The 23,261-nt window shown below is 63.9% G+C and overlaps 2 protein-coding genes across 11 annotated transcripts in view; both read right to left on the reverse strand.

Annotated features, from left to right (window-relative positions):
• Positions 1–9: 9 nt before the first annotated feature.
• Positions 10–8,231, reverse strand: STOML2 (stomatin like 2). 4 transcript variants are annotated; one of them, XM_074994445.1, is made up of 10 exons: positions 8,153–8,231; positions 6,981–7,127; positions 5,443–5,542; positions 5,127–5,185; positions 4,151–4,252; positions 3,295–3,429; positions 2,348–2,492; positions 1,873–1,952; positions 1,069–1,197; positions 10–353 (listed from the first exon to the last, which is right to left on the reverse strand). In XM_074994445.1, the coding sequence occupies exons 1-10, from the start codon at positions 8,195–8,197 to the stop codon at positions 222–224; spliced, it is 1,074 nt and encodes a 357-aa protein (XP_074850546.1). In that variant the 5' UTR covers positions 8,198–8,231; the 3' UTR covers positions 10–221. The 4 variants fall into 4 exon arrangements, with proteins under 4 accessions (XP_074850546.1, XP_074850547.1, XP_074850548.1 ...); XM_074994446.1 differs by lacking the exon at positions 8,153–8,231 and adding an exon at positions 7,970–7,986; XM_074994447.1 differs by lacking the exon at positions 5,443–5,542.
• Positions 8,232–9,231: 1,000 nt separating this feature from the next.
• Positions 9,232–23,261, reverse strand: part of ATOSB (atos homolog B) — a 50,769-nt gene continuing 36,739 nt past the window's right edge. For 6 of the 7 annotated variants that reach the window (XM_074995883.1, XM_074995880.1, XM_074995886.1 and 3 more), the window contains 9 exons: positions 22,826–22,957; positions 22,138–22,329; positions 20,305–21,641; positions 17,321–17,379; positions 16,863–16,968; positions 15,724–15,882; positions 14,720–14,788; positions 12,757–12,959; positions 9,232–12,008 (listed from right to left, as the gene is read on the reverse strand). In XM_074995883.1, coding sequence (XP_074851984.1) covers positions 11,855–12,008; positions 12,757–12,959; positions 14,720–14,788; positions 15,724–15,882; positions 16,863–16,968; positions 17,321–17,379; positions 20,305–21,471 — 1,917 coding nt within the window. In that variant the 5' untranslated portion in view covers positions 21,472–21,641; positions 22,138–22,329; positions 22,826–22,957 and the 3' untranslated portion in view covers positions 9,232–11,854. The remainder of the gene's footprint in view (positions 12,009–12,756; positions 12,960–14,719; positions 14,789–15,723; positions 15,883–16,862; positions 16,969–17,320; positions 17,380–20,304; positions 21,642–22,137; positions 22,330–22,825; positions 22,958–23,261) is intronic. The other variant, XM_074995887.1, reaches the window with a different exon arrangement.

Genomic DNA, 23,261 nt, shown 5'->3' on the forward strand with positions numbered 1-23,261 from the left:
CTCTGCAGCTCCAGCGCCATCTCCTTTATTACATGATTAACTCCAGATACAAATAAGAACCTAAAGCAGGTGGGGAGTCCGACCAGAGAGGGCAGCCGAGCGTGGCCCTCCCGCAGGCGCCCTGCAAGTCTCCCCCAACGGCAGGAGGGGGATCCATGCTCCACAACAGGAGCCGCCACAGCAACTGGTTCACAGTGATCCAAGTCTTCCGAGCTCCTCCGCTAGCTGGAGTTCTCCTGGTCCGCCTCAGGCAGCTCTGCGCAGGGGGGCCTGGGGACCTCGAGGGCCGGGGCTACGGCTTCCGGGCTCTTTGCAGCGTGTGGTTTGGTCAGGGCACCGTAGATGCCCAGGGCCTGGGGAGAGAGGAAGGAAGGGAGACCCAGAGGGTACGATGAACACAGCAATGCAGGGCTCCAGCACTGCAGGGTGCAGAGGAGAACCCTGCAGCCCAGCATCCCTGCTCCAAGGCCAGTGGCAGAACAGGGCTTTCTGGACAGCCGCCCCTGCTGGGAGTGCAAAGGCAGGGCAGCACGGGCATTGCAGGGCAGGCAGGCGAGAACGGCCTACCTCAAGGGTCACCGATAGCCCTGCTCACCCCACGGCTCACCGGGCTACTTCCCAGTGCTAGGAAAGGCTGCTCTGGGGGCCTGAGACGCTCCCTGTGCCAAGGGGACCTACCCTGGGATGGTCTCGGGTGAAGGTAGCTCCCACCCCAAGGGGGCAGCCTGGCCGAGGGCAGCTCAGACTTCCCGTTGCCCAGATCTCCAGACAAGGGGCTCCTGCCTGCTGTGCTTATGCGACAGAGCACAGGGCGAGGCAGCGTCTGGCCTGGGCAGCCTGGAGCAGGTGTTAAGTGTCCTACCTTTGCCCAGCCATGAGCTGCCTAGGCAGAGACCACTGCTCTGCCAGACCCCAGAGCTGCAGGACGCCGCCATGGCAGGTGCACTACCCAGGAGTCTCCAGGTCGGTGGCAATGAATTCACAAGGACAGAATCCCGCCCCTGCTCCCTGGCCCATCTCCCCCGCACCAGGCCAGCAGACTGCCAGGCAGTGCGGCTCCGTACAGACCTGTGTGACCATGCTGCTGATGTCCCCAGTGTTGGAGGGCAGCAGGACAGTGTTGGAGTCTTTGGCCAGCTTGGAGAAGGCACTCACGTACTGCTCCGCCACGGCCAGGGAGGCGGCTGCATTGCCATTCTGCAGAGAGAGGCAGGGTCACATGGTGCCCACAGCCCAACAGGAGCAGCTCCTGCCAGCCCAGATGCACTGGGCAGAGCCTGGGCCCCTGTACCCCACTGAGCAAGGGGAGCCTCTGTGGCCAGCTCCTAGGGGCAGGGACTGCTGGGGCTGAAAACGGGAAGTATCTGTAACTCCAGTGAGCCGTAAGCGACTCCCCCGGCCCTGCCGGAGCGCTCCCTCCCCCGCCCGGCTGGGCCAGCAGCAGTGCCAGGAGCTCGATCTCCAGTGCAGACTGGCAGGTGTCCACAGTACCTGGCGGGGGGGGCGCAAGAGGGGGATCTCTGGCGGGAGCGCGAGGGTCGTGGGAGGAGTGTCCTTGAAGGGCTGCAGAAAGCTGCTGGGGCCTCTGGGCACAGCTGCCAAGCCCTCTGGTGAGCCCTCTGGCTGGTCTCCCCCACAGGCCTCATGTCCCAGTCTCCCCACAGCCACTGACCTGGGAGTGTGACGGTGACGGCAGGGGCCCAGGGTGAGCTACGTAGCTCCCTCATGGACACCACAACCAGCCCAGGGCATGCTGGGAAACCTCCCCCCCCGGCAGCTGCTCTCCCAACGCCCAGTCTCCACACCACTGGCAGCAAGGGCCGGCCCCCGGACACCAGCAGAGCTTCGACCTCTCCCGCAACGGGCGCTCACCTTCTGCGTCAAAGCATCAGCCAGGAGCCGAATAGCTTCCGCCTTGGCCTTGGCCCGGGCCAGCAGGGCGCTGGCCTCCCCTGGGACGGGAAGGCAGGAGTTAGGGGAGGGAGTTGGGGAAGGTAGGCGGGTGAGCTCCTGCGGCACTACAGAGATCACTGCCCCTGGGAGGCGGCTGAGCCTGCTCTGTTCCAGAAGGGCTTTGTGCTTCGCCTCGAGCCTGGATGCTTCCCGCCAATGCCCTCACCCCTGGCTGGCCACACCAGCTCAGCCCACCCTGGCAGTCACCACTAGGTCTCCTGGCTGCCTGGACAGTTAAGCACCCCCAGCTGCTGCTTGGCGCAGAGGAGTAGCTCTCCAGGGTTGGCAGGAGGAAAGCCACCTGCTGTCACTCGCACGGTGAGTCTGATACTCCCAGGGTGTGGGTGTCCGCAGCAGGGAGAGCCCAGCACCCACCCCAGGGCCCCAGCGTTACCAGCAGCTTTGTTGATCTGTTCGGCCTTCTCGGCCTCGGAGGCCAGGATCTGGGCCTGCTTCCGCCCCTCTGCCACGTTGATGTCAGATTCCCTGGTCCCCTCAGACTCCAGCACAGTCGCCCGTTTCCGCCTCTCTGCTTCCACCTGGAACCAAAGCACCCGGGTGCACAGCCAGCCCAGACTCTGCCCTCCTCTAGGGACAACGGGAAGGCAAGAGCGGGGCCACCTGTCATCTCCTCCCAGCAGGGCCATGCTGCTACCAAGGGGCTCAGGAGTTCCTGCTGGGCACCAGGGGAGCCCCAGGAAGGGCTGTGCCTGCTCTGGGCTATGGAAGGCACTGCCCTTGCCATGGTGCTTCCTTCCATCAGCTCCACAAGACAGCATCAAATGCCCTGCTGCTCTTGGGGCCCCCGAGCCCTACGTGGCTTGCTCTGGGCTCAGCTGCTAAGCTCCCCTCTCACTCCCAGCCCCTAGGCCCACACCCCGGGAGCTGCAAACCAGGCACTCCTTGGCCCTCATGCTGCCGCCTCAGAGCCTAAGCATCATGGGGCTTTATAGCCAGGCACTGCCCTTTACCGGACGAGGGCGCTGGCAGGCCCCAAAGGCGGCAGCCACAGGAGCTCGGTGTGGCATAGCCCTTCTGTGAGCAGAGGGAAGCTGATCAGTCTCCCGAGCCCGAGCCCGACCCCAGCACCTCTCCCCTTCTCACCCACGAGCTCGGCTGAGAGCCTCGCACCAGATCCCTGGGGACGGGCTCTGCTCAGCCGACTGGCGAGTGGGGGGTGGGGTGCCTGCCCTCTGCCCATTGCAGGCACCAGCCGGTCCAGGCAGCTTTCTCAGCCTGTGCAACTAGCCCACCGGAACTGGGGTTGACACCAGAGCCCACCCAGCCCCACCTGCACACGGGGAGCACAAGGACCGGGCAGGCTCTGCTGTAGCCACTGACCTGCATCTGCATGGACTCCTTCACCCGGGGCGGCACGTGGATGTCCTTGATCTCATAGCGCAGGCAGCGGATGCCCCAGTAGTCAGAGGCCTGGTTGATGGCATCCACGATGCTGGCGTTGAGGGACTCTCGCTCCTGCAGAGGGTACAGGCACAGGAGCACCGTGAGAGGGGCCCCAGCACTGAACAAGGCCCTGCCCCTTCAGAGGGGAGGGGCCAGCTGCCAGAACTGGCCCCAAAAGCTACAGAGCAGAACCGACTGCCCCACCCGTATCGCCAGGGACTGCAGGCGCCCCAGGCCACAAGTGACCCCACAGCAGCAGCCAGACAAACCCAGAAGGGGCCACAAGGGATGTCGGCTGTGTGGCATGTCCCCAGCGCTGCCACCGACAGGCCAAGCCAGCTGGTCCTGGAGCAGAGCATTCATCGCCCCGGGTCAGCACCATGGAAGAGGGACACAGGCTGCCGACCTCCCCAGCACGACACTGGGGTAGGGATGGAGCCTGACCCCACGTCTGGCTCCAGTTACACAGGGCCAAGTGAGACTGGGACCCTTCCTGGGACGGGGTGACCGGCTGGGAAAGGCCCAGGAAGGGGCCACACAGTGGCTGTTTGGCTTTGGAACTGACAGGTCCCCACAGCCTGACACTTGCTCTTCAAATGGCCACTGGTGCCCAGAAGTGCTGCTGCCGCTACTCAGCTCCTCCTCCACTCCTCAGGCCTGGATTCTTTTCCCCTCCGCACGCCACAGGACTGGGGAAGTGCCTCACCCCTCGGGGGCAATCGCAGCAGTGCCCCAAAGACCCCAGCCAAGCACAGGGTGAGGCTCAGCAGCCCAGCCCCAGCCCAGAGCTAACCCGGAAGACTTTGTCCAGGGAGAGTTTGCCCAGCTCGGACCTCATGGTGGTCTGAGCCAACTGGGTCACTGCGTACTCAGGGTCTTCCACTCCGTAACTGGCCTGGACAGAAGAGAAAAGACTTTAGCACCCGAGCACGCGGCCAGCCCAGCAGCTACTCAGACTGCAGCCGGCCCCTACAGCACTGGCTAGCGGGGAGGTCCTCTCCTCAGGGGCAGGGCCATTCTGCTGGGCATGGAGCAACTGAGACTCTTGCCTCCAAGGCCTGACAGAGTCCAAGCCCATAGCCAGCCTCTGCACTGGGACCCTTCAGAGACAAGGCCCAAGCTGGACGAGCAGCATCCAGCCCCTACCAGCATCCTCAGTACAGCAAACCCAGGAGGGGCCCCAAGAAGGGCAAAGCTCCACGAAGCAAAGTCCAAAGCCCACCTCCTGACAGAGCCTTGGCAGCACTGCCGGAGCAGCCACATCTCACCGCAGCCTGGACGAGGCCTAGCTCTCGGGGCAGGGCCTTTGCGACCCTGGGCAACAAGAGCAGCTCGTGTTTCAGAGCACCCTCGGGGCAGGAAGCCTTCTCCAGGGCGCGGCTGGAGGCGAGGAATGGAACGAGGGGGTGACAAGGTGGGAGAAGAGCATACTCAGCTCCTCCCTGCCTCACCAAGGCAGCTGGGAGCTGCATGGCCAAGCTCCTCCCTGCTCAGCAGCTGAGGTACAGACGTCTGAAGAAGGCCGGGCAGGGATGAGGAAGGGTTGGTTACCTCTCCGCTCCTCCCACCAGGGCAGGGACCAGTCAGCCCCCACATCCCTCCCCTACTCCATGCATGGGTCCTCCCAGGGACAACAGATGCACATCCTCTTCCTGGTTTTCTGCACAAGCAGTGGTCAGTTGCAGAGAGCAGGGAACATGAGCAGATGCCTACAGAGTTGAGAGGAGGCTGCCAGGCACCTCCACGGTCACACCGAGTCCCGCTGGTACCTTATAGGGGTCCATGATCCGCAGATAGAGGACGCCATCAATCTGCAGGGTGACATTATCTGTGAGGGAAAAGGAGAATGTTCCTGTTACCAGGGGATCATCTCCCTGGATATCAAATGATCCTGCAGGGAGGACGTGGCATCTGTAGCCTGCGCCAAGAGACAGGAATGCACCAGGAAGAGACTCTCACAAATACGCTATTACAGGAATATCCCACCAAGGAGTCCCCAAGGCTCCCACCTCAAGCCATTGCCCTGCCTTCTGGGGTGCAAGCAGGGGACTGGGAAGGGGTAGGCAGGGCAGACAAGCTCCTCACCCAGCGTGACTGCTGACTGCTCTGGGACATTGATGACGATTTCCTTCAGGCTCTGCACATAGCGGATCCGATCCAGCACTGGGATGAGAAAATTCAAACCCTGGGAGGACAGCAGGGAAAGAAGCTAGTAAAGCCCAGTGTCCTGGCCACAGAGAAGAGGACCCTATGCTGGGAGCACAGCAAGATGCAGGGTCAGCTCCCACCAACCGGGCTGCAACACTGGAGACTGCTGCATGGGCAAACTGCCAGGCTACTGTAACAGCCCGAAAGGGTGGAAAGGGCTCAGCCCGTTCCGAAACTACTGTGGAAGATCGACCCGCCCGTTTGGTGTCTTTATTGGGTACACAATTTCTCCTAGTCCTCCTCCTCCACGCTGCTCATAATTGTACAGACCTCTCTCTCTCTCAAACCCTCCTCTAGTCTTCTCTTTTCTCAGCTGAAGAGGCCTAGTCTCTAATCTCGCTTCATATGGGACTGGTTTGAAACCCCAGTCGTTTTAGTTGTCCTCTTTTGAACGTTTTCTTATGCCAAAATATCTTTTTTGAGATGAGAACAGAATAAAAAGCCTTGTACATAGATGGAGCAAGACAGCTCATGGAGCTGGAAGGGACCTTGGGAGGTAACTGAATACACTCCCCTCCTCTCTTGGAAGGGCCAAGCACCAACTCTGACAGATTGTTTTGTTTTTAATCTACTTACCCCAGACCCCTAAATAGCCTCCTGAGGGATTGAACTCACAACCCTAGGTTTAGCAGGGCAATGTGCAAATCACTGAGCTATCCCTCTCCCCTATGAGCTTATGTTCACAGTACTCAGTTTCCCAGCTGTTTCCACCCACCACCTTAGACGCCTGCATTCCCAGTCCCATCAACAGCATCATTCCTTGCACCTGCAGTGGCACCAGGTGCTGATCAGTGAGATTACTGCAGACAGGGAGCATGTCACAGAATGGCACAGACTACAAATAGTCTAACATACTCTGTGAAGTCCATTCCCAGATGGAGGTCCCATACTTCCACTGTCCAGCTAGGGCAGGACCAGGAGACCCCAGAAGGGCAGGTGTACACAGTAAGGACAAGCAAATATATTCAATTTCCAGCGGCTTTCAGCACATGTCCCTAGCAGGAACAAGTGGGTGGGGGAGTTCAACTCTTTGTGCCTTTGAGGGAGCCCTTAGAATCTGTCTGCTCTAATCTTCCTCCCACCCCGTCTCACAGAGACCTATTTGCACTCCTCATCAGGATCCATCCGATCAGGTGGGTGGAGGAGCTGGGGGGAGCAAGAGCCGATTTTTCCCCGACAAATGGATTTGCTTCTTTTTGCGGTCACTGCTGAGAGAGGAAGCCAGGTAGTGAGCTCTGCCCAACCCTCATAGGCCAGCGAGAGGAGGACAGCATATGAATGATGCAAGGACATGGGAGCTGGCAGCATCATCTCTTTTGCTCTGTCTCTGCCTGGCAATGCCCCACAGAGCAGGTCTCTCACTGAGGCTTCAGGGGCCTGTTGGTATGCAGCAAAGAAGACCAGCAGCTCCTTACAGGCTCCAGGATGCGGTGAAATTTGCCCATTCGCTCCACCACCCAGGCTTCCTGCTGGGGCACAAAGAGCACCATGGTGTTCATGGGCAGGCTGGAGGAGCATCGCTGGGGGACAGGGGCCAGCCCTGGCCCTGGCCGCCGGGAGCTCTGGGAATAGAAGGACGAAGAGTGAGTCAGGCCATGACTGCACAGTAAGAACCCCCCTCCTTCCCCAGCCAGGCCGGTCCCATCTCTCTCCTGGCCCCCGCCCCCCCCGAGCCAGTCTTGTCCCATCTCCCTCCTGCCCCCACCACCCAGGCCGGTTCCATCTCTCTCCTGCCCCCGCCCGCTTCGCCAGGCCAGGCCCGTCCCATCTCTCTCCTGCCCCCCCAGCCACTCCCGTCCCATCTCTCTCCTGCCCCCCCAGCCACTCCCATCCCATCTCTCTCCCACTCGCCCTCAGCCACTCCCGTCCCATCACTCCTCCTCCAGCCCCAGTCCCAGCCACTCCCATCCCATCTCTCTCCCGCTCGCCCCCAGGCAGTCCTATCCCATCACTCCTCCTCCAGCCCCAGCCACTCCCGTCCCATCTCTCTCCCGCTCCCCCCCAGGCAGTCCTATCCCATCACTCCTCCCCCAGCCCCAGCCACTCCCGTCCCATCTCTCTCCCGCTCCCCCCCAGGCAGTCCTATCCCATCACTCCTCCCCCAGCCCCAGTCCCAGCCACTCCCGTCCCATCTCTCTCCCGCTCGCCCCCAGGCAGTCCTATCCCATCACTCCTCCTCCAGCCCCAGCCCCTCCCGTCCCATCTCTCTCCCGCTCGCCCCCAGGCAGTCCTATCCCATCACTCCTCCCCCAGCCCCAGCCCCAGCCACTCCCGTCCCATCTCTCTCCCACCCGCCCCCCACCCAGGCCAGTCCCGTCCCATCAGTGTCCCCCCAAACCCAGCCAGCCCCATCCCATCTTTCCCGCCCCCAGGCCGCTCCCGCCCCCTCTCTCCCCCGCCCCACTGGCTCCAGCGGGCGCTCAGCACAGCACAGCACAGCCCGGCTCCGGGGGGGGGGCGGGGTTGCCGCTGACAGCCCACGTGACTCTCCCAACATTCCCGCTGGGACCGTTCATTGGGGGGGGGGGGCGGCGCCTGGCACGTCCCGGGCAGCCGAGCCGGTCCGGTCCCGCCGCCGACCTCGCACCTGCAGCAGGAGCCGCCCAGCATCGCGCGCCGCCCGGCCCAGCATCGCGCCCAGCCGGAAGCGTGTGGCGGCCGGTCCACCTCCGCCGGGAACACTTCCGGCTCAGGTGACCTACTTCCGTTTCGGGGCAGCGCAGGCGCCGAAACACTCCGGCCGCCAGGGAGAAGCCGGGCCACAGCGTCCGCCAGGAGCCTGGCGCCGCGACCAACGAGTCGACGGGGCAGAGCGTCCCTCCGGCCGCCGGCGACATCCTCCGTCTTCCGCTTCCGGCCAGCCCGGAAGTGCTGGGTGCGGGGCCCGGCCGGCCCGTAGCCGAGCAGCCGCTGCGCCGAGACCCGCAAGGCGCCGCCGGGTCGAGCAGCTGCAGCCCGGCCTTGGCCGCCCGGCGCCGCGGGGCAGCGCTGTGGCCCGCCCGAGCAGCCTTGACGTCCCCCTCCCTGGGCGCAGGGCAGGCTCGGTCCGCGCCCCCCCGGGCGGCAGAAGGGCCGGGCGGAGCCGCGTCCCGGCTCGGGGCTGGTGCTCCGCTGACCCTCCGGGGAGGCGGCAGCGGCTCAGATCAGACCGTGGGCACCTCAGCGCCCCGCGCCAGGGGCTTCGGCTCCCTGCCGGGACCGAGCGGGCGAGCGAGCGGCGCGGCTGGTGACCCAGCTGCAGGGGTCTGCTCGAGGCGGCCGCCCCCCCGCCCCCGGAAGCGCTCGCAGCCGAGACGCGCTGCCAGGAGCAAGAGACCCGTCAGGGCTGTTAATGGAGGCTCCTGCAGGAGGCCTCGGCCCTGGCTGCACCTGCCAGAGCAGCTACCTTGAGGCCAGCCCAGGAGCACGTCATGGATGCGATCGAACAGCCCATGCTGTGTTCCCAGCCAGGGCAGCCCCTCTGCTCACCCCCTTCTCAGGCACAGCCTGGTCTGCCGTAGGCCTGTGCAAGGCAGGAAGTGCTGTTAGGCAAATGGACCAAGGGACTTTGCCAAGGTCACACAGGGCACCTCTCTCCAAACAGGGACCGGACTCCAGGTCTCCTGCCTCCCCAGTTAGTGACCAGGGCATGGCCACCCACAGGGCAATGAGGCTAACCACACGTGGTCCATTTTCAAACATTTATTACCTTACAAATGAGACGTACCAGATACAGGTTTTCTTTTTTGATTTTCAAGTTTTTGTAAGTGTTCCCCAACTTGTTTCTGGAGCCAGGTGAGAGACCGCACGAACACACATGCTGAAGGGACAGTGCCAGCCACAACCAGGCCCCCGATGGAGACCACAGAACCTCCCCTGAAATGTACACAAGAGCCACTCTAACTGGCAGTAGTTGGGCTGGAGTCGCTTGCTCCCTCAGGGAAATGGAGAGGCTCCTCCAGCAGTGACCCAGCCTCTGCCCAAAAGCCTGCTGCTAAAAGTTAGATCTCAACCCAAGTCCCTTCCCCCAGCTGTGGGAAGAGTGAGCAAGACAGAGTGCACAGCCTGCTGAGAACTGCAGTCCTCACGGCTGCCACCCCAGGATGCAATAGGAGAGGAGCTGTGTTCTGCAGGATTTTCCTCTCAGCCAGTCCAGGGTGCTGGGATTTTCCCATGCCATTCTTGGAGATCCTGGTTTAACTCCCCACCACCTGGGGCTCAGGCAGGGCTGCCTTTTCACCCCATGGATCCCTGTAGACCTGGGACAGTGAAATGCAGTCTGGGAGGAACAGCTCTTCGGCAGCCCAGGCAAGAGTTTTCCAAACAACTCCTGTGCTAGAGATTGCCAGCGGCTCCCCATTTCTCTGGCCATCCTGCTCTCCTGCCTCCCTCACATCTGGGGTCAGGACAGGGCTTGTTCATATTCCCTGCAAGATTCCGGCTGGGGAGATACTGCTCCAAATGATCTTAAATCCCCTTCCTGTGACTGCTCCAAACCAAGACCACAGCCCTGTGCTCAGCCCCCCATTTGCATTCATTTCTCTCCAAGTCTGCTAGGTCACAGACCGTCCCCTCTGGCCATCCTGTCTCAAGTGCAGGGAGAATGCTGAGCAGACACTTCCAGCTCACTGCCCTGAGCCCCCAGCAAGGCCCAATAGCAGGCTGCAGCTCAGGTGAGACATGCTAGAACTCCACCAAAGGCCTCAGCCCCTAGGTCTGGAAGGTCAGTAGATGGCAGGCTGGGGTGACTCAGGCAGAGTCATTCAACCCTGCACAGGCAGAAGAGAGTAATGCGGGATGAGCCAAGGCAGGGACAGACAGAAGGGAACATCTCCCCAGCAGAAGGTGGGGTTACAGTTGTCTGCTTTTAGAGAGCTACGAGGTCATCTCTGCCCCAGATCTCCCTCCTGTAACCCAGCAGGCTAGAGGTACCACCAGTCAGTGACCACACACACCCTTGGGCTTCCTCTTGTCACTTGCATGGCCCCTTCTGGCCTCCATCAGCCCATGCTCAGCACCTGGGGGCCAGGCTGAGCACAGGAGCTGCCTGTCCCAGTTGGAGGGTTTGACTTGCTCACATCCCCAGCTCCAGATGTATTACCCCAGAACCCTGCACCTCCCCCAATGGAGCCCAATTAGCAAGGCCCCCCACAGCAGAGCCCCTGCTCCAGGGGTCCCTGGGCTGTGGACAGCCACCACTCCAATCTGCAGCAGAGACATGAGCCCTGGGTACCCCAAGGGCCCTGCCCTAGACTACAGGGAGAAGTGAGCCTTCTCCCTGCTTCCACCCTCTCCCCCTTCTCCCATGGGCTTGAGCTTCCTCAGACAAGTCTGACGACAGACTGCTCAGCCCAGGGCCTGCAGCCGGCACCTACTTCCCTGCTGTCCTGGGGCATCCCAGGGTGTGGCTTCCCCAGGGGAACAGGGGCTCCCCCAACTGCCCAACCAATGGCCTAATCCCATGCAAGAGGCCTTTCCTCAGGGTTGTGTGGGGGGATGGCTGCTGACCCCAGTTCCCTCAGACTTACCTGGGGGTACTGTAGAGAGCACTGGAGCTAAGGAGGGCAAGACAACAGCCCACTCCCTTCTACAGCCCTGCCAGTGCCCCTCAGCCTTGGGCTCTGCTGCGGCCCTGTCTGCCCCTTACTCCCAACTCACAGCCCAGCCAGTGTCCCTCATTCCTGACCTGCGCTCCTCAGCTCCCCTGTAGCCCGCCAGTGCCCCTCAGTGTTAACTTCCTGGGCCCCTCAATGTCCCCCACCCCGAGTCCTGTTGATACCCCTCAGTCCTGACAATATCTCCTGCTACTCCACTCCCTGGACGCCTCCTGCACAGCACCTGCCCTCACGTCGTACTGCGCAGCTCAGCCTGTGGTGTGCACAGTGCGTCAGCAGCAGAGCCTGCCAGGCTCCCCTCCAACAATAAATACTAATAAATACAGACCCTCCCGCTCTGAGAGCTGCCATCGGCTCTGCCCCACCCCACAGCCTGAGAGCCAGCACAGCTCAGCCTGGCTGGAGCCCTCCGGCCGGCCAGCCTCCCCCCCGGAAGGGCACTGCTTGGAGCTGTGGCAGCCAGAGGCCAGGGAGTTTCTCTGAGCTGCCGGGGGTGCAGGAACTAGTGCCGCAGCCCCCATCACCCCAGCTCCATGCCCGTTCTTTGGCAGAGGGGCGAAGCTGCGGCGAAGGGAGGAGCGTGTCTGGCTCTCCCCCCACCTGGGCAGGGGGGATACCTCACGGAGGAGAAGACAGCTCCACTCTCTGGCCCTTTACTTCTCTACCAAGTGCTGGGGGGTAGCAGCTCCGTGTGCTCAGGCCCGGGGTGAGTAGCAGGGGTTCCGTGGCATCTCTGTGAAGGATTTCAGTTCGTAGGGGATCCCCGAGTCAACCTCGATGGACTTGCGGGAGAAGAGCAGCCGGATGTCGTCGTGAAGGTAGATCTTCCCCGACTTGGAGCTGTGGAACCTGAGGGCAAAGGAGACCCCTGGGGCAGAGGTGGCAGCAGGGCACAGGGCGAGGCAGTGCAGCGGGGTGCTCAGCACTGCAGCCCGTGCGCTTCTTCCCCACACTTCATGGCTGGCAGCTGCCCCCGTGAGCTTTCGTCCTCCTTCAGCGCAGCCGCCACTTGCCGCTGCCCCGAAGGTGCGAGAACTGGGAGCCACCCGGGCGACAGACACCGACTTCTCATTTTGCCAGAGGGTGGTCAACCCCCCACTCCTGCTCCAGGCCCTGTCCCCATTCCCCTCCTGCCTGTGCCTCCTGGAGCTCGAACACTGCCAGACATGGGTTGTGCAGCATGACGCAAGCACTGGCGGGGGGAAGAGGGAAAGCACAGGATGTGGGAGGGGGTGGGAGAAACCTGCCACCCACGGCTGCTCACACGCACTACATTTTCCCCATGGGTGCTCCAGCCCTGGAGCTCCCAGAGCCAGAGCCAGGAGAGCTCACTGCCATGGCCTGGCAGCCTTTGCAGGCAGAGCTCTAGAGTAGCCAGCCACCATCTCCCGTTGTTCCCTGCAGGAATGAACTCAGGCTGCCCTCAGGGGACCTACGGCCTGGGCTCAGACACCTGGCATGGGGAAACAGGAAGCTGCAGGGGAAAGGGACGCGGGGTGGGGCAGCAGAGCAGGTGGCCCCAGGAGGAGACGAGGCTGGCACCAGCTCCAGGTGGCATAACCCACAGCCGCCCTCCCCCTTGCCACCTCAGCCCTACCTCAGGTGCATCAGGTAGCAGAGAACCCTCCTGGGCAGGCTGGGGCAGGCCGAGTTGCTGGGCGCCTCGCTGGGCCCCTCCTCCCCCACGGGCACCAGGAAGATGCGGTGGCGCAGAAAGGTCATGTGGTTGGCCGGCATATCCTGGAAGTCGTACGTCACCAGGAACATCTTCACCACAGTTTTGTTAGGGTTAAATAAGGTCTGGACCGGGGGAGAGAGCAGGTGAGCTGGGGGAGGCAAGCCAGGCCGAAGGGGCAGGGACTGGGGTGCAAGGCTGGGTGCCGAGGGGCTGCCGGGAGGTAGCCAAGCCCTGCACAGAGCCGGAGGCCCAGGGCCAGGGGCAAGCACCAGGTGTGAGGAAGTGCGCCTCAGTTTCCGGGTGGGAGGGTAAGGTCTTTACTCTAGGTGGGGATCCAGGAGTGACTGACACCCGGCTGTCTGCTGCCTGCGCCCCAGGCCCGTGCAGAGTCCCACTAGAGGACAGCCACTCCAAGTACCTGGATGTTGGGCTCTGCAGCTAACAACCCCAAGCAAGTGACCCTCTGCAGGAAGCCAGCCAGGTGCCAGCAGCTGGAGAACAAAGGACTGGGGTGGGGCCAGGCAGGCAGCTGGAGGCTGGAGAGAAGCTCTGGATTGGGACTGACAAGGTATCAAAGGGCTCTGGGCCCCACCCAGCTAGACATTGCTGTAACTTTCTGTTCTCTATGTTACCTAAGGACTTTCTAGGCTGTCCCCCCAGATGAGCAGTGACCCTGCTGCTGCTGCTGCTGCTGCTGCCGCCACCCTGCTGGCTGGGGTCACGGCAGAGCCAGGTCACTGCAGAATCACTGCACTGCCCTCTTTGGGTGTGCACGGCCCCCAGGGGGACTCGCCACAGGGAGCTCCTGGCATAAAGCCAGGGGGCTGGCAGCTGTGAGCCTTGGTCCCAGGAGGCTCTGAGGCCAGAGAATAGCCCCACTGAAGGCATTCTCCCTGGGCGCATCCCAGAGCCGTGCAACAGCCCCAGGCCTGGGGGCCTGTGACTCCGGCGATGGGGAGGGACCTGGCCACAGAGGAGTTGCCAGAGGAGCTCTTGCAGCACCCATCCAGCCTGGGGCGGACATGGGTGTACCAAGGACGCCTGCGGAGAGGTTCAGTGCTGGAAGGTCCCAACCTGCAAAATCCTCAGTGCAGACACTGTGGTCCTCCCTGGCAACAACTTGCTCCCTCCCTGGCCTCCAGCCCCAGCTCTCCTGCCAACCCCTGATGGGCAGGGGAGAAAATAAAACTCCTTACAGCTACTGGCCTGGCACACACACACCTGCTGGGGGGGGCGAGGGCAAGCTGGGGGGGGCAGCAGGCAAGTCAGGGCTGGGGGGTACCAGGTTACCTGCAGCTGCCGAAGGCCTGTGTCCTCAGCAGAGTTACTGAGCATGCTCAGTTGATCTGAGCCTGTTCAGTGCCCCCTCTGTAGTGTGCTGGGCAGGTGTGCACCAGGGTACAGCCCCTAACTTTCGTCTCCGGCAATGGGCCTTTGCCCTCATGACCCCCTCAGGCCTCTAGCAACACCCCCTCCCCGCCAGCTCTGCGTGGGCTTCTCCTTAGCAGCAGCGTCCTCCAGCCAGCTGTTATGGGGGCGGGGGTGTCTGTGTCTCCCAGGGCTCTGAGCTCCTAGGTCCCACTCCTGCTCCTCACCCCAACCCCTGCAGCACGAGCACAGCCTGCCCCACACCGAGTGCAGCTCCCTGCTCTCCTCGCCACCAGGGCACCTGCCAACCACCCTCCCTGCCTCTGCTCCCACCTCCTCCCCAGGCACTGCATGGCCCCACGTGCCTGGAACGTGCCCAAGGGAACTCCAGCTCCCAGAGGCTGTTCCAGGCCCAGCTCATTCTGGGCAGCCAGGCGCCACCAAGCCCCAAGGTAACCCAGTCCTTCCCACCCCTGGTTTCCTGTTGTGCCGCAGAACCCTGGAGCCGACTCACCACTTGGATGGTCCCAGCTTTGGGGACGCTGTATCCCTTCTTTCCCAAGGCTTCCAAGTCGATCACTCCCTAGGACGAGGCCAAGAGAGCGCACGTGGGACTGGGACAAGGCTGCCAGAAAGGACTTGGACAAGACCCTGCCTGCAGCTGCCCCTGCAAGAGACCCTCTCCCCAGCACGCCAAGGTGCAGGGACGCAGCCACACCCAGCACCTCCAGCTGAGAGGCGAAGGCAAGGAGGATCCGTGAGGTCCCCCTGTCTGATTGGCTGCACGTCACAGGGCACCATTGCTCACAAAACTCGACCGCCGAACCCGAGTGGCGCGTCCCGGCCCACAGCAGACAGGACGCATGCGCCACAGGCAGATAACAGGAGGCCGGAGGCCCCACAATGGAGACAACTGGCAGTTTAACGAGAGAATCCCAGCACAAGCCCCTGTCACACCCTGCAGAGGAAGGTGAAAATCCGCAGGCTGTCTCAGCCCGCCCCAAAGAGCCTCCTGCCCCACACGGCTGTGGTTCACCTGCCCCTCTTGGGGAAGCCCAGCACCTCCCCAGTGGGACTGTGGATGTAGGCTGGGGAAGAGCAGGCAGAGGGCCCTGTAATGTGGGGTGCTTCCCCCAACTCCCCAACTGGCTCAGTGCTCTGCATCAAGCCAAGTGCCTTTACTGCCAGCACCTGCTGGGGAAACGCAACTTCCCTCACGCTACCCCCAGCTAACGTCAGTTCCAGCTCCCAGCATGTCTGATCAGCCAGTCCCCCTCCATCTGCAGGACTGCAATCACAGCCCAAGCAGCCCCTCCAGCGTGCCATCTCCCTCCCCCGAGCAGCAACGAGGCCAGGCTGCAGAGGGAATCCCAACGCCACAGGCTCGCCTGCCCGCTGGCAGTCCTTGGCACGCCGACACAGGCAGCGTCGCTGAGGAGCGCACCCTCAGCAGGGCAGATCCTGGGCGCCGCCTGCACCGCCCCGGGCCCCGGGCCCCGGCCCCACCCAGCAGCGTACCAGGAAAGGCGAGGGCGCACGGTGTTCCGAGACGTCGAAGTAGGTGACAGCGACGGGCAAGGTGGCGTGTTGGGGGCAGTAGGAGCCGCTGGCCCCGATCTCTGCAGTGAACCCTTCAATCCTGCCCGAGGGAGCAAAGCGCCCCTTCAGGATGGACTCCTGGGGAGAAGGGACAAGGGAAGCATGCAGCCCTCAAATGCCAGTTCTGCAGCCAGCCCACTGCCTGGCCTCTCCGCGTTCCAGTCCCACGCCAGCGGGGCCCTGCCAGGACTGCGCACTGCACCCGGAAGGCAGCCCTACGGCCCAGCAACCTGAGCATTCCCAGCTGCGGTCTTCCTGTAGTGCCCGTCCCCAGGCACTAAAAATCCCGGGCACGTACCACGTATCAGGTGGTAACAGCAAGTGTACACAACTCCTAGGTTCTCCCGTCACCCGGATGCTTTCGTGTGCCGGCTCAGAGGGCGGTACCGTTGCTGTGTGATGTTAGAGCTGCTGCTCTTCACCCCAGAGGGGGTGGCACACAGCACTCCAGGAGGTGTGATCGTGGAGTCCCCAGTGCCCCAGACCCCGCTGGGGGCAGTAAGCCTGGCAGGCTGCCTGGGACAGAGCTCAGTGGGAAACGGGACCTAGGCCCTTCCCCGTCGCTGGGGCTGCTGGAGCCTGGAGGCCTCTTTAGCCACCCCCGGGAAAGCCCAGCCGTGTGTCCCAGTCCTGTCGTGTGAGCTCTCGGCTGGCTCTCTGCTGAGGCTGCCAGCGAGGGAGCCAGGTAGCATCCATGCGGCTGCTGTTTATGACAAGGGCAGCTGCTCACTGTGGGGCTGGGCTAAGGCCAGCCCATGGATGCGCCAGGCCCAGCGTCAGGAGTGCAGGAGGGGAGGGCAAGTGGCAGGCCAGGAGAAGTGGGGCAGCTCAAAGGTCTGCTCTGCAGCAGCCTCTCCCCTCATCCCACCTGGGAAGGGCAGCCCAGCCTGGGATCCCAGGGGGCCTGATGGGTCCAGCTGGCCCTCGGGGGGATGCACTGACAGGCCACGCACACCGGACCACGACAGCGCCATGGGGAGAGACACACACACGATGCCCAAGGCAGCCAGCACCAGCACAGGCCCCGGGGGTCTCGACCCCACCCAGGCAGTGGTTACCTCAAAGTTCCCCAGCAGAGCATGGCTGATGGAGGTGGTGGGCCAGGCAGCTGCAGAGGGCCGGGTGCCCACAGGCCCCTTCCGGAGGCTACTGCGGAGATGTCTCCTTCAAAGAGAAGGCAGCCTCAGCCTGGTCCCAGGCAGCCACAGGCTCCCCCTCCCTTGCTCCCCAGAGGGCCACCTGCCGGCCACTAGCCCTCCAGAGCACACAGCTCCCCGCAAGAGGCTGGCAGAGCCACTGCTCGGCTACCTGAGGGACTCCAGGTGGGAAGGGGGCTGGGGAGGGCGTGTGCAGATGTGCCCTGTCCCAAAGAGAGGGGTCTGTGCAAGGGAGGCCTGTCCCAGGACCCTGCCCTGCCCGGGAAGGAGGCGGCATCACGGCCTGTCTGCCCTGCCCACGGTGCCCATGTGGCTCTGCCCGGACCCAGCGGGGGACGGAGGCAGCTTGGGACACTCACGATTTCAGGCGCAGCCCACTCTTCAACCGTCGCCCCGCTGCAGGGCACTCTGCCGAGCTCTGGGGAGACACGAGGCCAAAGAGCTGCATTAGGGGCGCGAACGGCCCGACCCAGCCCTCCCCATCGCACGCGGCAGCCCCTCAACCCCGTCACAGCTGGCCCAGGAGGCACCCACGCCCTCTGCTCCCTCAGGCAGCTCCACCCCGGACACGGCCCTGCCATTCGTTTCCAGCGCACCACGTTCCACTCCGAGCAGGCTGCTGGGCCCCCTCCCCGCCCCCGCCCTAGAAGAGAGGGAGGGCGGAGAGCAAGCAGGGCTGAGGCTGGGGTTGCCTTGGCCCACAGTGAGTAACCCTGACTGCCCACTGCAGCTACGAGCTCCCCACCCCCGCCAAGTCCCCCCATCAAACCCATCTCCCAGCCCTCCCCCAGGCACACAACCAGGTCACTGCCACAGGGCTCCATGAGCAGCCAGAGAAAGCCCCATTAGAGGCCCCCCACCCCACCTCCCAGCCCTGCAGTCTGTTCTCCAGGCCTGGTTCTCCCACCCCTTTGTGGGGCCATCCCCCAGCCGGCTCCGTCCCAGAGGCAGGGACGCAGGGGTGAGGGGCGCTCAGTCCCTGTCTCTGCTTCACCCAGTTTCTCCAGCGATCCATCTGGGGCGATAGGCAGCCATAGGTCAGCCACCAGCAGCTGCCACGGCTCCTGCCAGCCAGACCATGGAGCCACTGGGAAAGCCCAACCGGTGAATGCACAGCCAAGGCCAGAGGGAGCGATTTAACCCACACCTGCCTCTGGGTGGAAGCAGGGCTTGGCCTATGGGCCCCCTGCTCCCCTATGGTGCTCTCCAGGAGCCCGTCAGGCACTATCAGAGTCCCACGTCCCTGTCCATGTCCCAGCCCACAGGCATCCTAGCACTGCCTCTGCAAGTACCAACAGGCCCTGTGCCCCACAGCTCTGAGGCGCTTCCTCCAAGCCAGCCAGGCAGAGCCCTGGACCACACCTTTGCAGGCCTCCTCTGCCCCTGCCCAGACACACCCCATGCCTACACACACACATCCCCGGGCAGACCTTGCTGGGGGGTGGGAGGCAGCTTTGTAATGACACTTACTAGGAGATGCCCTGACATCTCTGGGTCCTTAAGCAGTCCCAGGGGAGTCAGGCCAAGTCCCCAGTAATGCCCAGCACACACAGCTGCATGGCTCATACTGCCCCCACCTTCCCCACAGGCCCAGCCCTGAGAGGTCACAGGCAGCCAGACCAGCTGTTTGCTCAGCCCTGGGCGTGGCTGACCCTTTTATAAAGGGCACGCCCCTTGCCCGGCATTTTACCTTCTGGAAGAGACACAAAAGGGCAGCACAAAACAGGCATGAGCTGGCCAGCCCCAGCCACTCTGAAAGGGGGTGAAGGTTCCAGGGTGCTGCACAATAAGGGGCTGCCTGGGGTGTGGCGGGACGGGGAGCAGGGCTCTCTGTACCAGCCCCATTGCTGTGGGCAGGGCTGCCCCTGGCTGCTCCTCCCGTGACTTTTGGGCAATATCGTGCCCTCGAGGGGAGCAGGCAAACCTCTCCAGGAAGGAAGAGCCAGGGAGCGGGACAGGTCCCCAGGATGGAGGCGTGAGCGTCGTGTGCCAGCATGGAATGGCAGCAGCCGGGTGGCACCGAGGGAGGACATGGTTAGGTGACCTCCTGCCACCCAACAAGCACCAGGGAGCCAGGGTCCAGCAGACATGTTTGCAAGTATGTGCCTTGGGACGGAGCATCATATCAGCCCTGGCCCACCGCCCGCTCAGCCAGACCTTGCTGGGACCCTGCAGCACAGGAAGTGGCATGGCAGGGAGCTGGCAGCGCCTGAGACGTACTGTGCACAGGAGCTGGAGGGAGCGAACCCAGACAGGAACACGGAGAGAGAAGCCCGGCCAAGGACTCAGGCCAAACCCTGGCCCAGGGTCCCTGGGCTCCCCTCCCACACCCCATGGCCAGACATCCCAGCAGGGCCCCCCCAAGGCCCTCAAGCCTCTGCCTGACGGAGTGAGCCTCACGCCGGGCACCACAGACATGGGTAGTCCCAGCCCAGGCAAGGGGCCTCTCTCTGTGCTCCTCTCCCATGGGCAGCCAACCTGCCCAACGGGCACCTCCGGGGACTCCCCTGGGAGCCTGTAGGTGGGAGCCGCTGTTACCCCTGGTGTGCGGCCGCACGCTGCGGCAATGCCTTACGGGCACAGGGCGCTGGGCCAGCTCCTGTATCACACTAGGGTGCCAGGACGGCCAAGCTGGGCACAGAACGTGGCTGACGCACAGCGCCAAGGAGCGGCTGTAAACCCCTCTGGTTATCGGGGCACACCCAGGCCTGGGGCAACCAGCAGCCAAAACGGACGGTGCCTGACTCAAGGCAGAAAGCTTCAGTGGCAGAGCTCTGCCCTGTAACGGCTGGCCAGGAAGGGAGCCCTGCCTACCCTGGGAGCCAGAGGAGGCTCCCAGGCTCTAGGAAACCCCTGCTGCTGCATGCGTGACCCAGCCTGCCGCCCCGCTGCCCCGACAGGCCCTGGCACCCACCACAGGCAGCGTCTCAGCGTGGGGCCTGCTGCTCTCAAGGATGCACAGAGCTCTCCTGCCTTCCTCCACCCTTCCCCACTCCAGCTGTTGCGTGCCCGGCTCCACCCACACTGCACATCCCCTCATGCGCCCCAGGGCCTGGAGGCAGTCAGTGGCCACATGGTGCATGGCCACGCAGCTCTCACTGCAGCCAGCCCTCCGCCAGGAGTCATGGACCAGCACGCCAGGCTCCAAGATCCCTGCACCCGACTCCCCCCGCCCAGGAACCACCCGATCAGCCCCTTTGCCAGCTCCCTAGTGCCCCCCAACATGGCCCTGCCAGGGCATCCTACCCACGGCCCCACACGCCTGCCAGCCCCTCCCTGGCTTCCCATTTGCTCCTCTAGGCCAGCCCTTCCCACCCCAGCCCGGAAGCCGGCAGGGGCTCACCTTGGCTCCCGGAAGCAGGTGGTTCCAGAAGGGGGCACCCTTGGCATCAGTGCTGCGGCAGGCGCTCAGTATGGGGTGGCACAGCGGGGCCCTCTTCTTCCTCACCGGCATGGCACTCTCGTCTTCCGAACCCGGGTCCGTCCCACCTTCGCCCGAGGGCAGCAGCTTCCTCTTGGCCGGACAGCTGCCCCCACAGAGCCGGGCCCCCGTCCAGGGCGTTTTCTCAGAAGAGCTCAGGCCGTTGCTCTCGAGCTCTGGAGCCCCCCGTGGGGTGCTGGCCTCCTTGTGTCCGTTGGCCTCGGCCCGCGGCTCCCACTCTGCGCCAGCCCCATTGCTATGGGCAGGGCTGCCCCCTGGCTGCTCCTCCCGGGAGTTTTGTGCAATATTGTGCAAATCAAGGTCAAGTAGATTTTGGCTGCTAGCCCTTTCCTGCCCCTGGGCCCCGCCCCCCTCCGCAGGCTGCTCCCTGGTTCCAGCCAAACAGGGGCGCTCCCTGCTCCCCGCTGAGCCGCATGCTCTGGGGCTCCCCACAGGGCCATCCCCCAGTGGGGCAGGGCAACCGTCTCTCGTGTGCAAAGTGCTGCATGCTGCGCTCCGTGGCCAGGCGACAGCCTCCTGCGATCTGTCCTCGCCGCAGGCCCTGGGGCTGCCCTCCCGCCCCCCTGCCCGGCTGGGGCTGCCTTCGCAGCGGTGCTCCACCACCCGCAGGCCGCTGTGGGAAAAGTGCTGGGCAGAGCCACCAAGGGACAGCTCCTCCACCAGCAGCCCATCCTCCAAGGTGTCGTCGTCTGGGGAGTCCTGGCCAGGGTGCTGCTCCCCGGGGACCCCATCCTGCCTGGCTTCAGCCCCAGGGCTCCCCCAGTGAGCTCGCTTGGGGTCCTGACCAGCCCCCAGAGTACACTGCTCCGGGTAACCTCTCTTGAGGGCCTGCCGCCCCCCACCGGCTCTCTGCTCTGCCGGCTCGGAGCAGCTGGACAGGTGGGAGAAGATGGAGACCTGGTAAACCTTCTGGCGCTTGATCTCAGTCTTGTTGTAGCCCATCACGATGCTGCGGCGGGGGCAGTGCTCTGGGGCAGGCTCCAAAGCTGCCTGGCCGCCTGGCCGGGCCAAGCCTGAGTCCGGGCCATGCTCCTGGGGGAGGGGCGCCTCGCCATGGATGTGCCGCATGGAGCCTTAGCAGGCTGGCCCCCAAGCAGAGCCAGAGACGAGACAGCCCATACAGCAGCAGGCAAGGGGGTAAAGTGCCACAAGGTCCCGGAGCTGAGCAAAGGGGGCGTGTGTCAGAGCCCGTCCCTCCAGCCGAGCCCTCCGCTACGAAGCGCACCGCAGCGCCGCATCTGTGGGGAGAGAGGAGAGGGGCTCACGCTTGGGGCTCCGGCCCAGCCTCCCCCGACACTCCACCCTCTTCTCAGGGGCCTGGCTGCTGCCCGGGGGGCCTGCAGGTGGGTGCGAAGCCCGGCACACTGCCTTGCCCGGGCCCCCTCCCAGCGCCAGGCCAGCTCTCCAGAAGCCCTGCAGCTTGGCAGGAACGGGGCTTCCCCAAGTCCCAGCGCAGGGGAAGCCGCTGAGGCCCACGGGAGTCTGTGCCACCCTGCAGGGGCCACAGTGGATCCTCAGGCTCTGCACCCAGAGGGCCAGGAGCTGTCCCTGGCTGAGCGGCCTGCACTGTAACGGGGGGCCTCGGTGACACAGCCAAACGCACAGGAGACGGGACCGGATGGCCCAGGTTGTGCCTCGGCTAATCCTCTGGTCGCCGGCGCCAGGGGCTGCCTGACCCCTTTGCTTTAGAAGCCAGCGCTGGCTGCCACTCCCCAGGCCCAGCCACGCACTCACCACTCTGCAGCTGAACCCCAGCCCTGGCCAAGCAGAGCGCCTGCCCCAGCAGTACTCGGTCGTTGGCACAGCTAGCTGGAGACACCTGCCATCCGGGCACCCCCCAGAAGCGGCGTGGCTGCCGGGGAATGGCTCCCACCATCACGGGCGTTGTGGTCTTTCTCCAGTCACTGGGCCTGTTCAGCAGCACTGCTAAGGGAAGCAGAGGGAGAGATAGCGCGACTCAGGGACTTGTGCGCACGGGCAGAGGGAGCAGGAGGTGGAGCGCGTGGCTAAGTGGGCACCTCGAGGGGTCGCAGAGCAGGCGAGACAGGACCTGCGGCCAGAGGCCTGTCACAGAGACAAGGGCCTCGCAGACCAGCGCTGCCCGTCACTTGCACTGGGACACAAGCCCAGCTGTGCACCCACAGAGCACCCTGCTGCCTAGACCCCCAGCACCTGGCACTCAGGGCGGGAGGGCAGGAGAGGCTGCAGGGAAAGGGGGAGGCAGCAACACAGGGGCCATTCGGAGATTCCCCAATAGGACCCAGGCTGTGTGGGACAGGCTCACGGTGCTGGCCCTGTAATTAGGGACACCAGCAGCAGGTGCAAAGCTAAAAGCCTCTGGGGGCTGGGGTGAGTCACGGAGGACCCTTACCAGCGGCAGCTGGCACACAGATCAGAGGCCTTGCATGCACCCAGCACTCACCTGCTCCAAGGCACCCTCCATGTGCCAGGCAGGACTGCAGGGCAGCAGCAGACCGACGCCACACAGTGTCACTCCAGCCGCTGCAGCAACGGCTGCACACTCGCTATCCCACCAGCAAGCCAGACGCGGCCCCTGGTGGTGAGACAGAGACTCAAGCCAGGCTCCGGCTGAGGGGATGGGGACCTGGCTCCCTCGGGTGAGAGCGGGGTGCTGATCCTGCTCACACACCCCTTCCTGCACATCTCCCACCCTCCCTCGGGAAGGCAGCTCATCCAACACAGCAAGGCCAAGGAAGTCCTGTCCTAGCCCACTGGGCAGATACAGATCACTTCCCCTGCAAGTCTGACTCCATGGGGGGCCACTGACAGCCCCCAGTACAGAAGAGGGGGCAAACCACAGGACCACACACTGCAGCCGCCCAGCAGGACTGGAAGAA

This window comes from Carettochelys insculpta, chromosome 5 (assembly GCF_033958435.1).
Source record: "Carettochelys insculpta isolate YL-2023 chromosome 5, ASM3395843v1, whole genome shotgun sequence".
In the NCBI taxonomy this organism is placed as follows: domain Eukaryota; kingdom Metazoa; phylum Chordata; order Testudines; family Carettochelyidae; genus Carettochelys; species Carettochelys insculpta.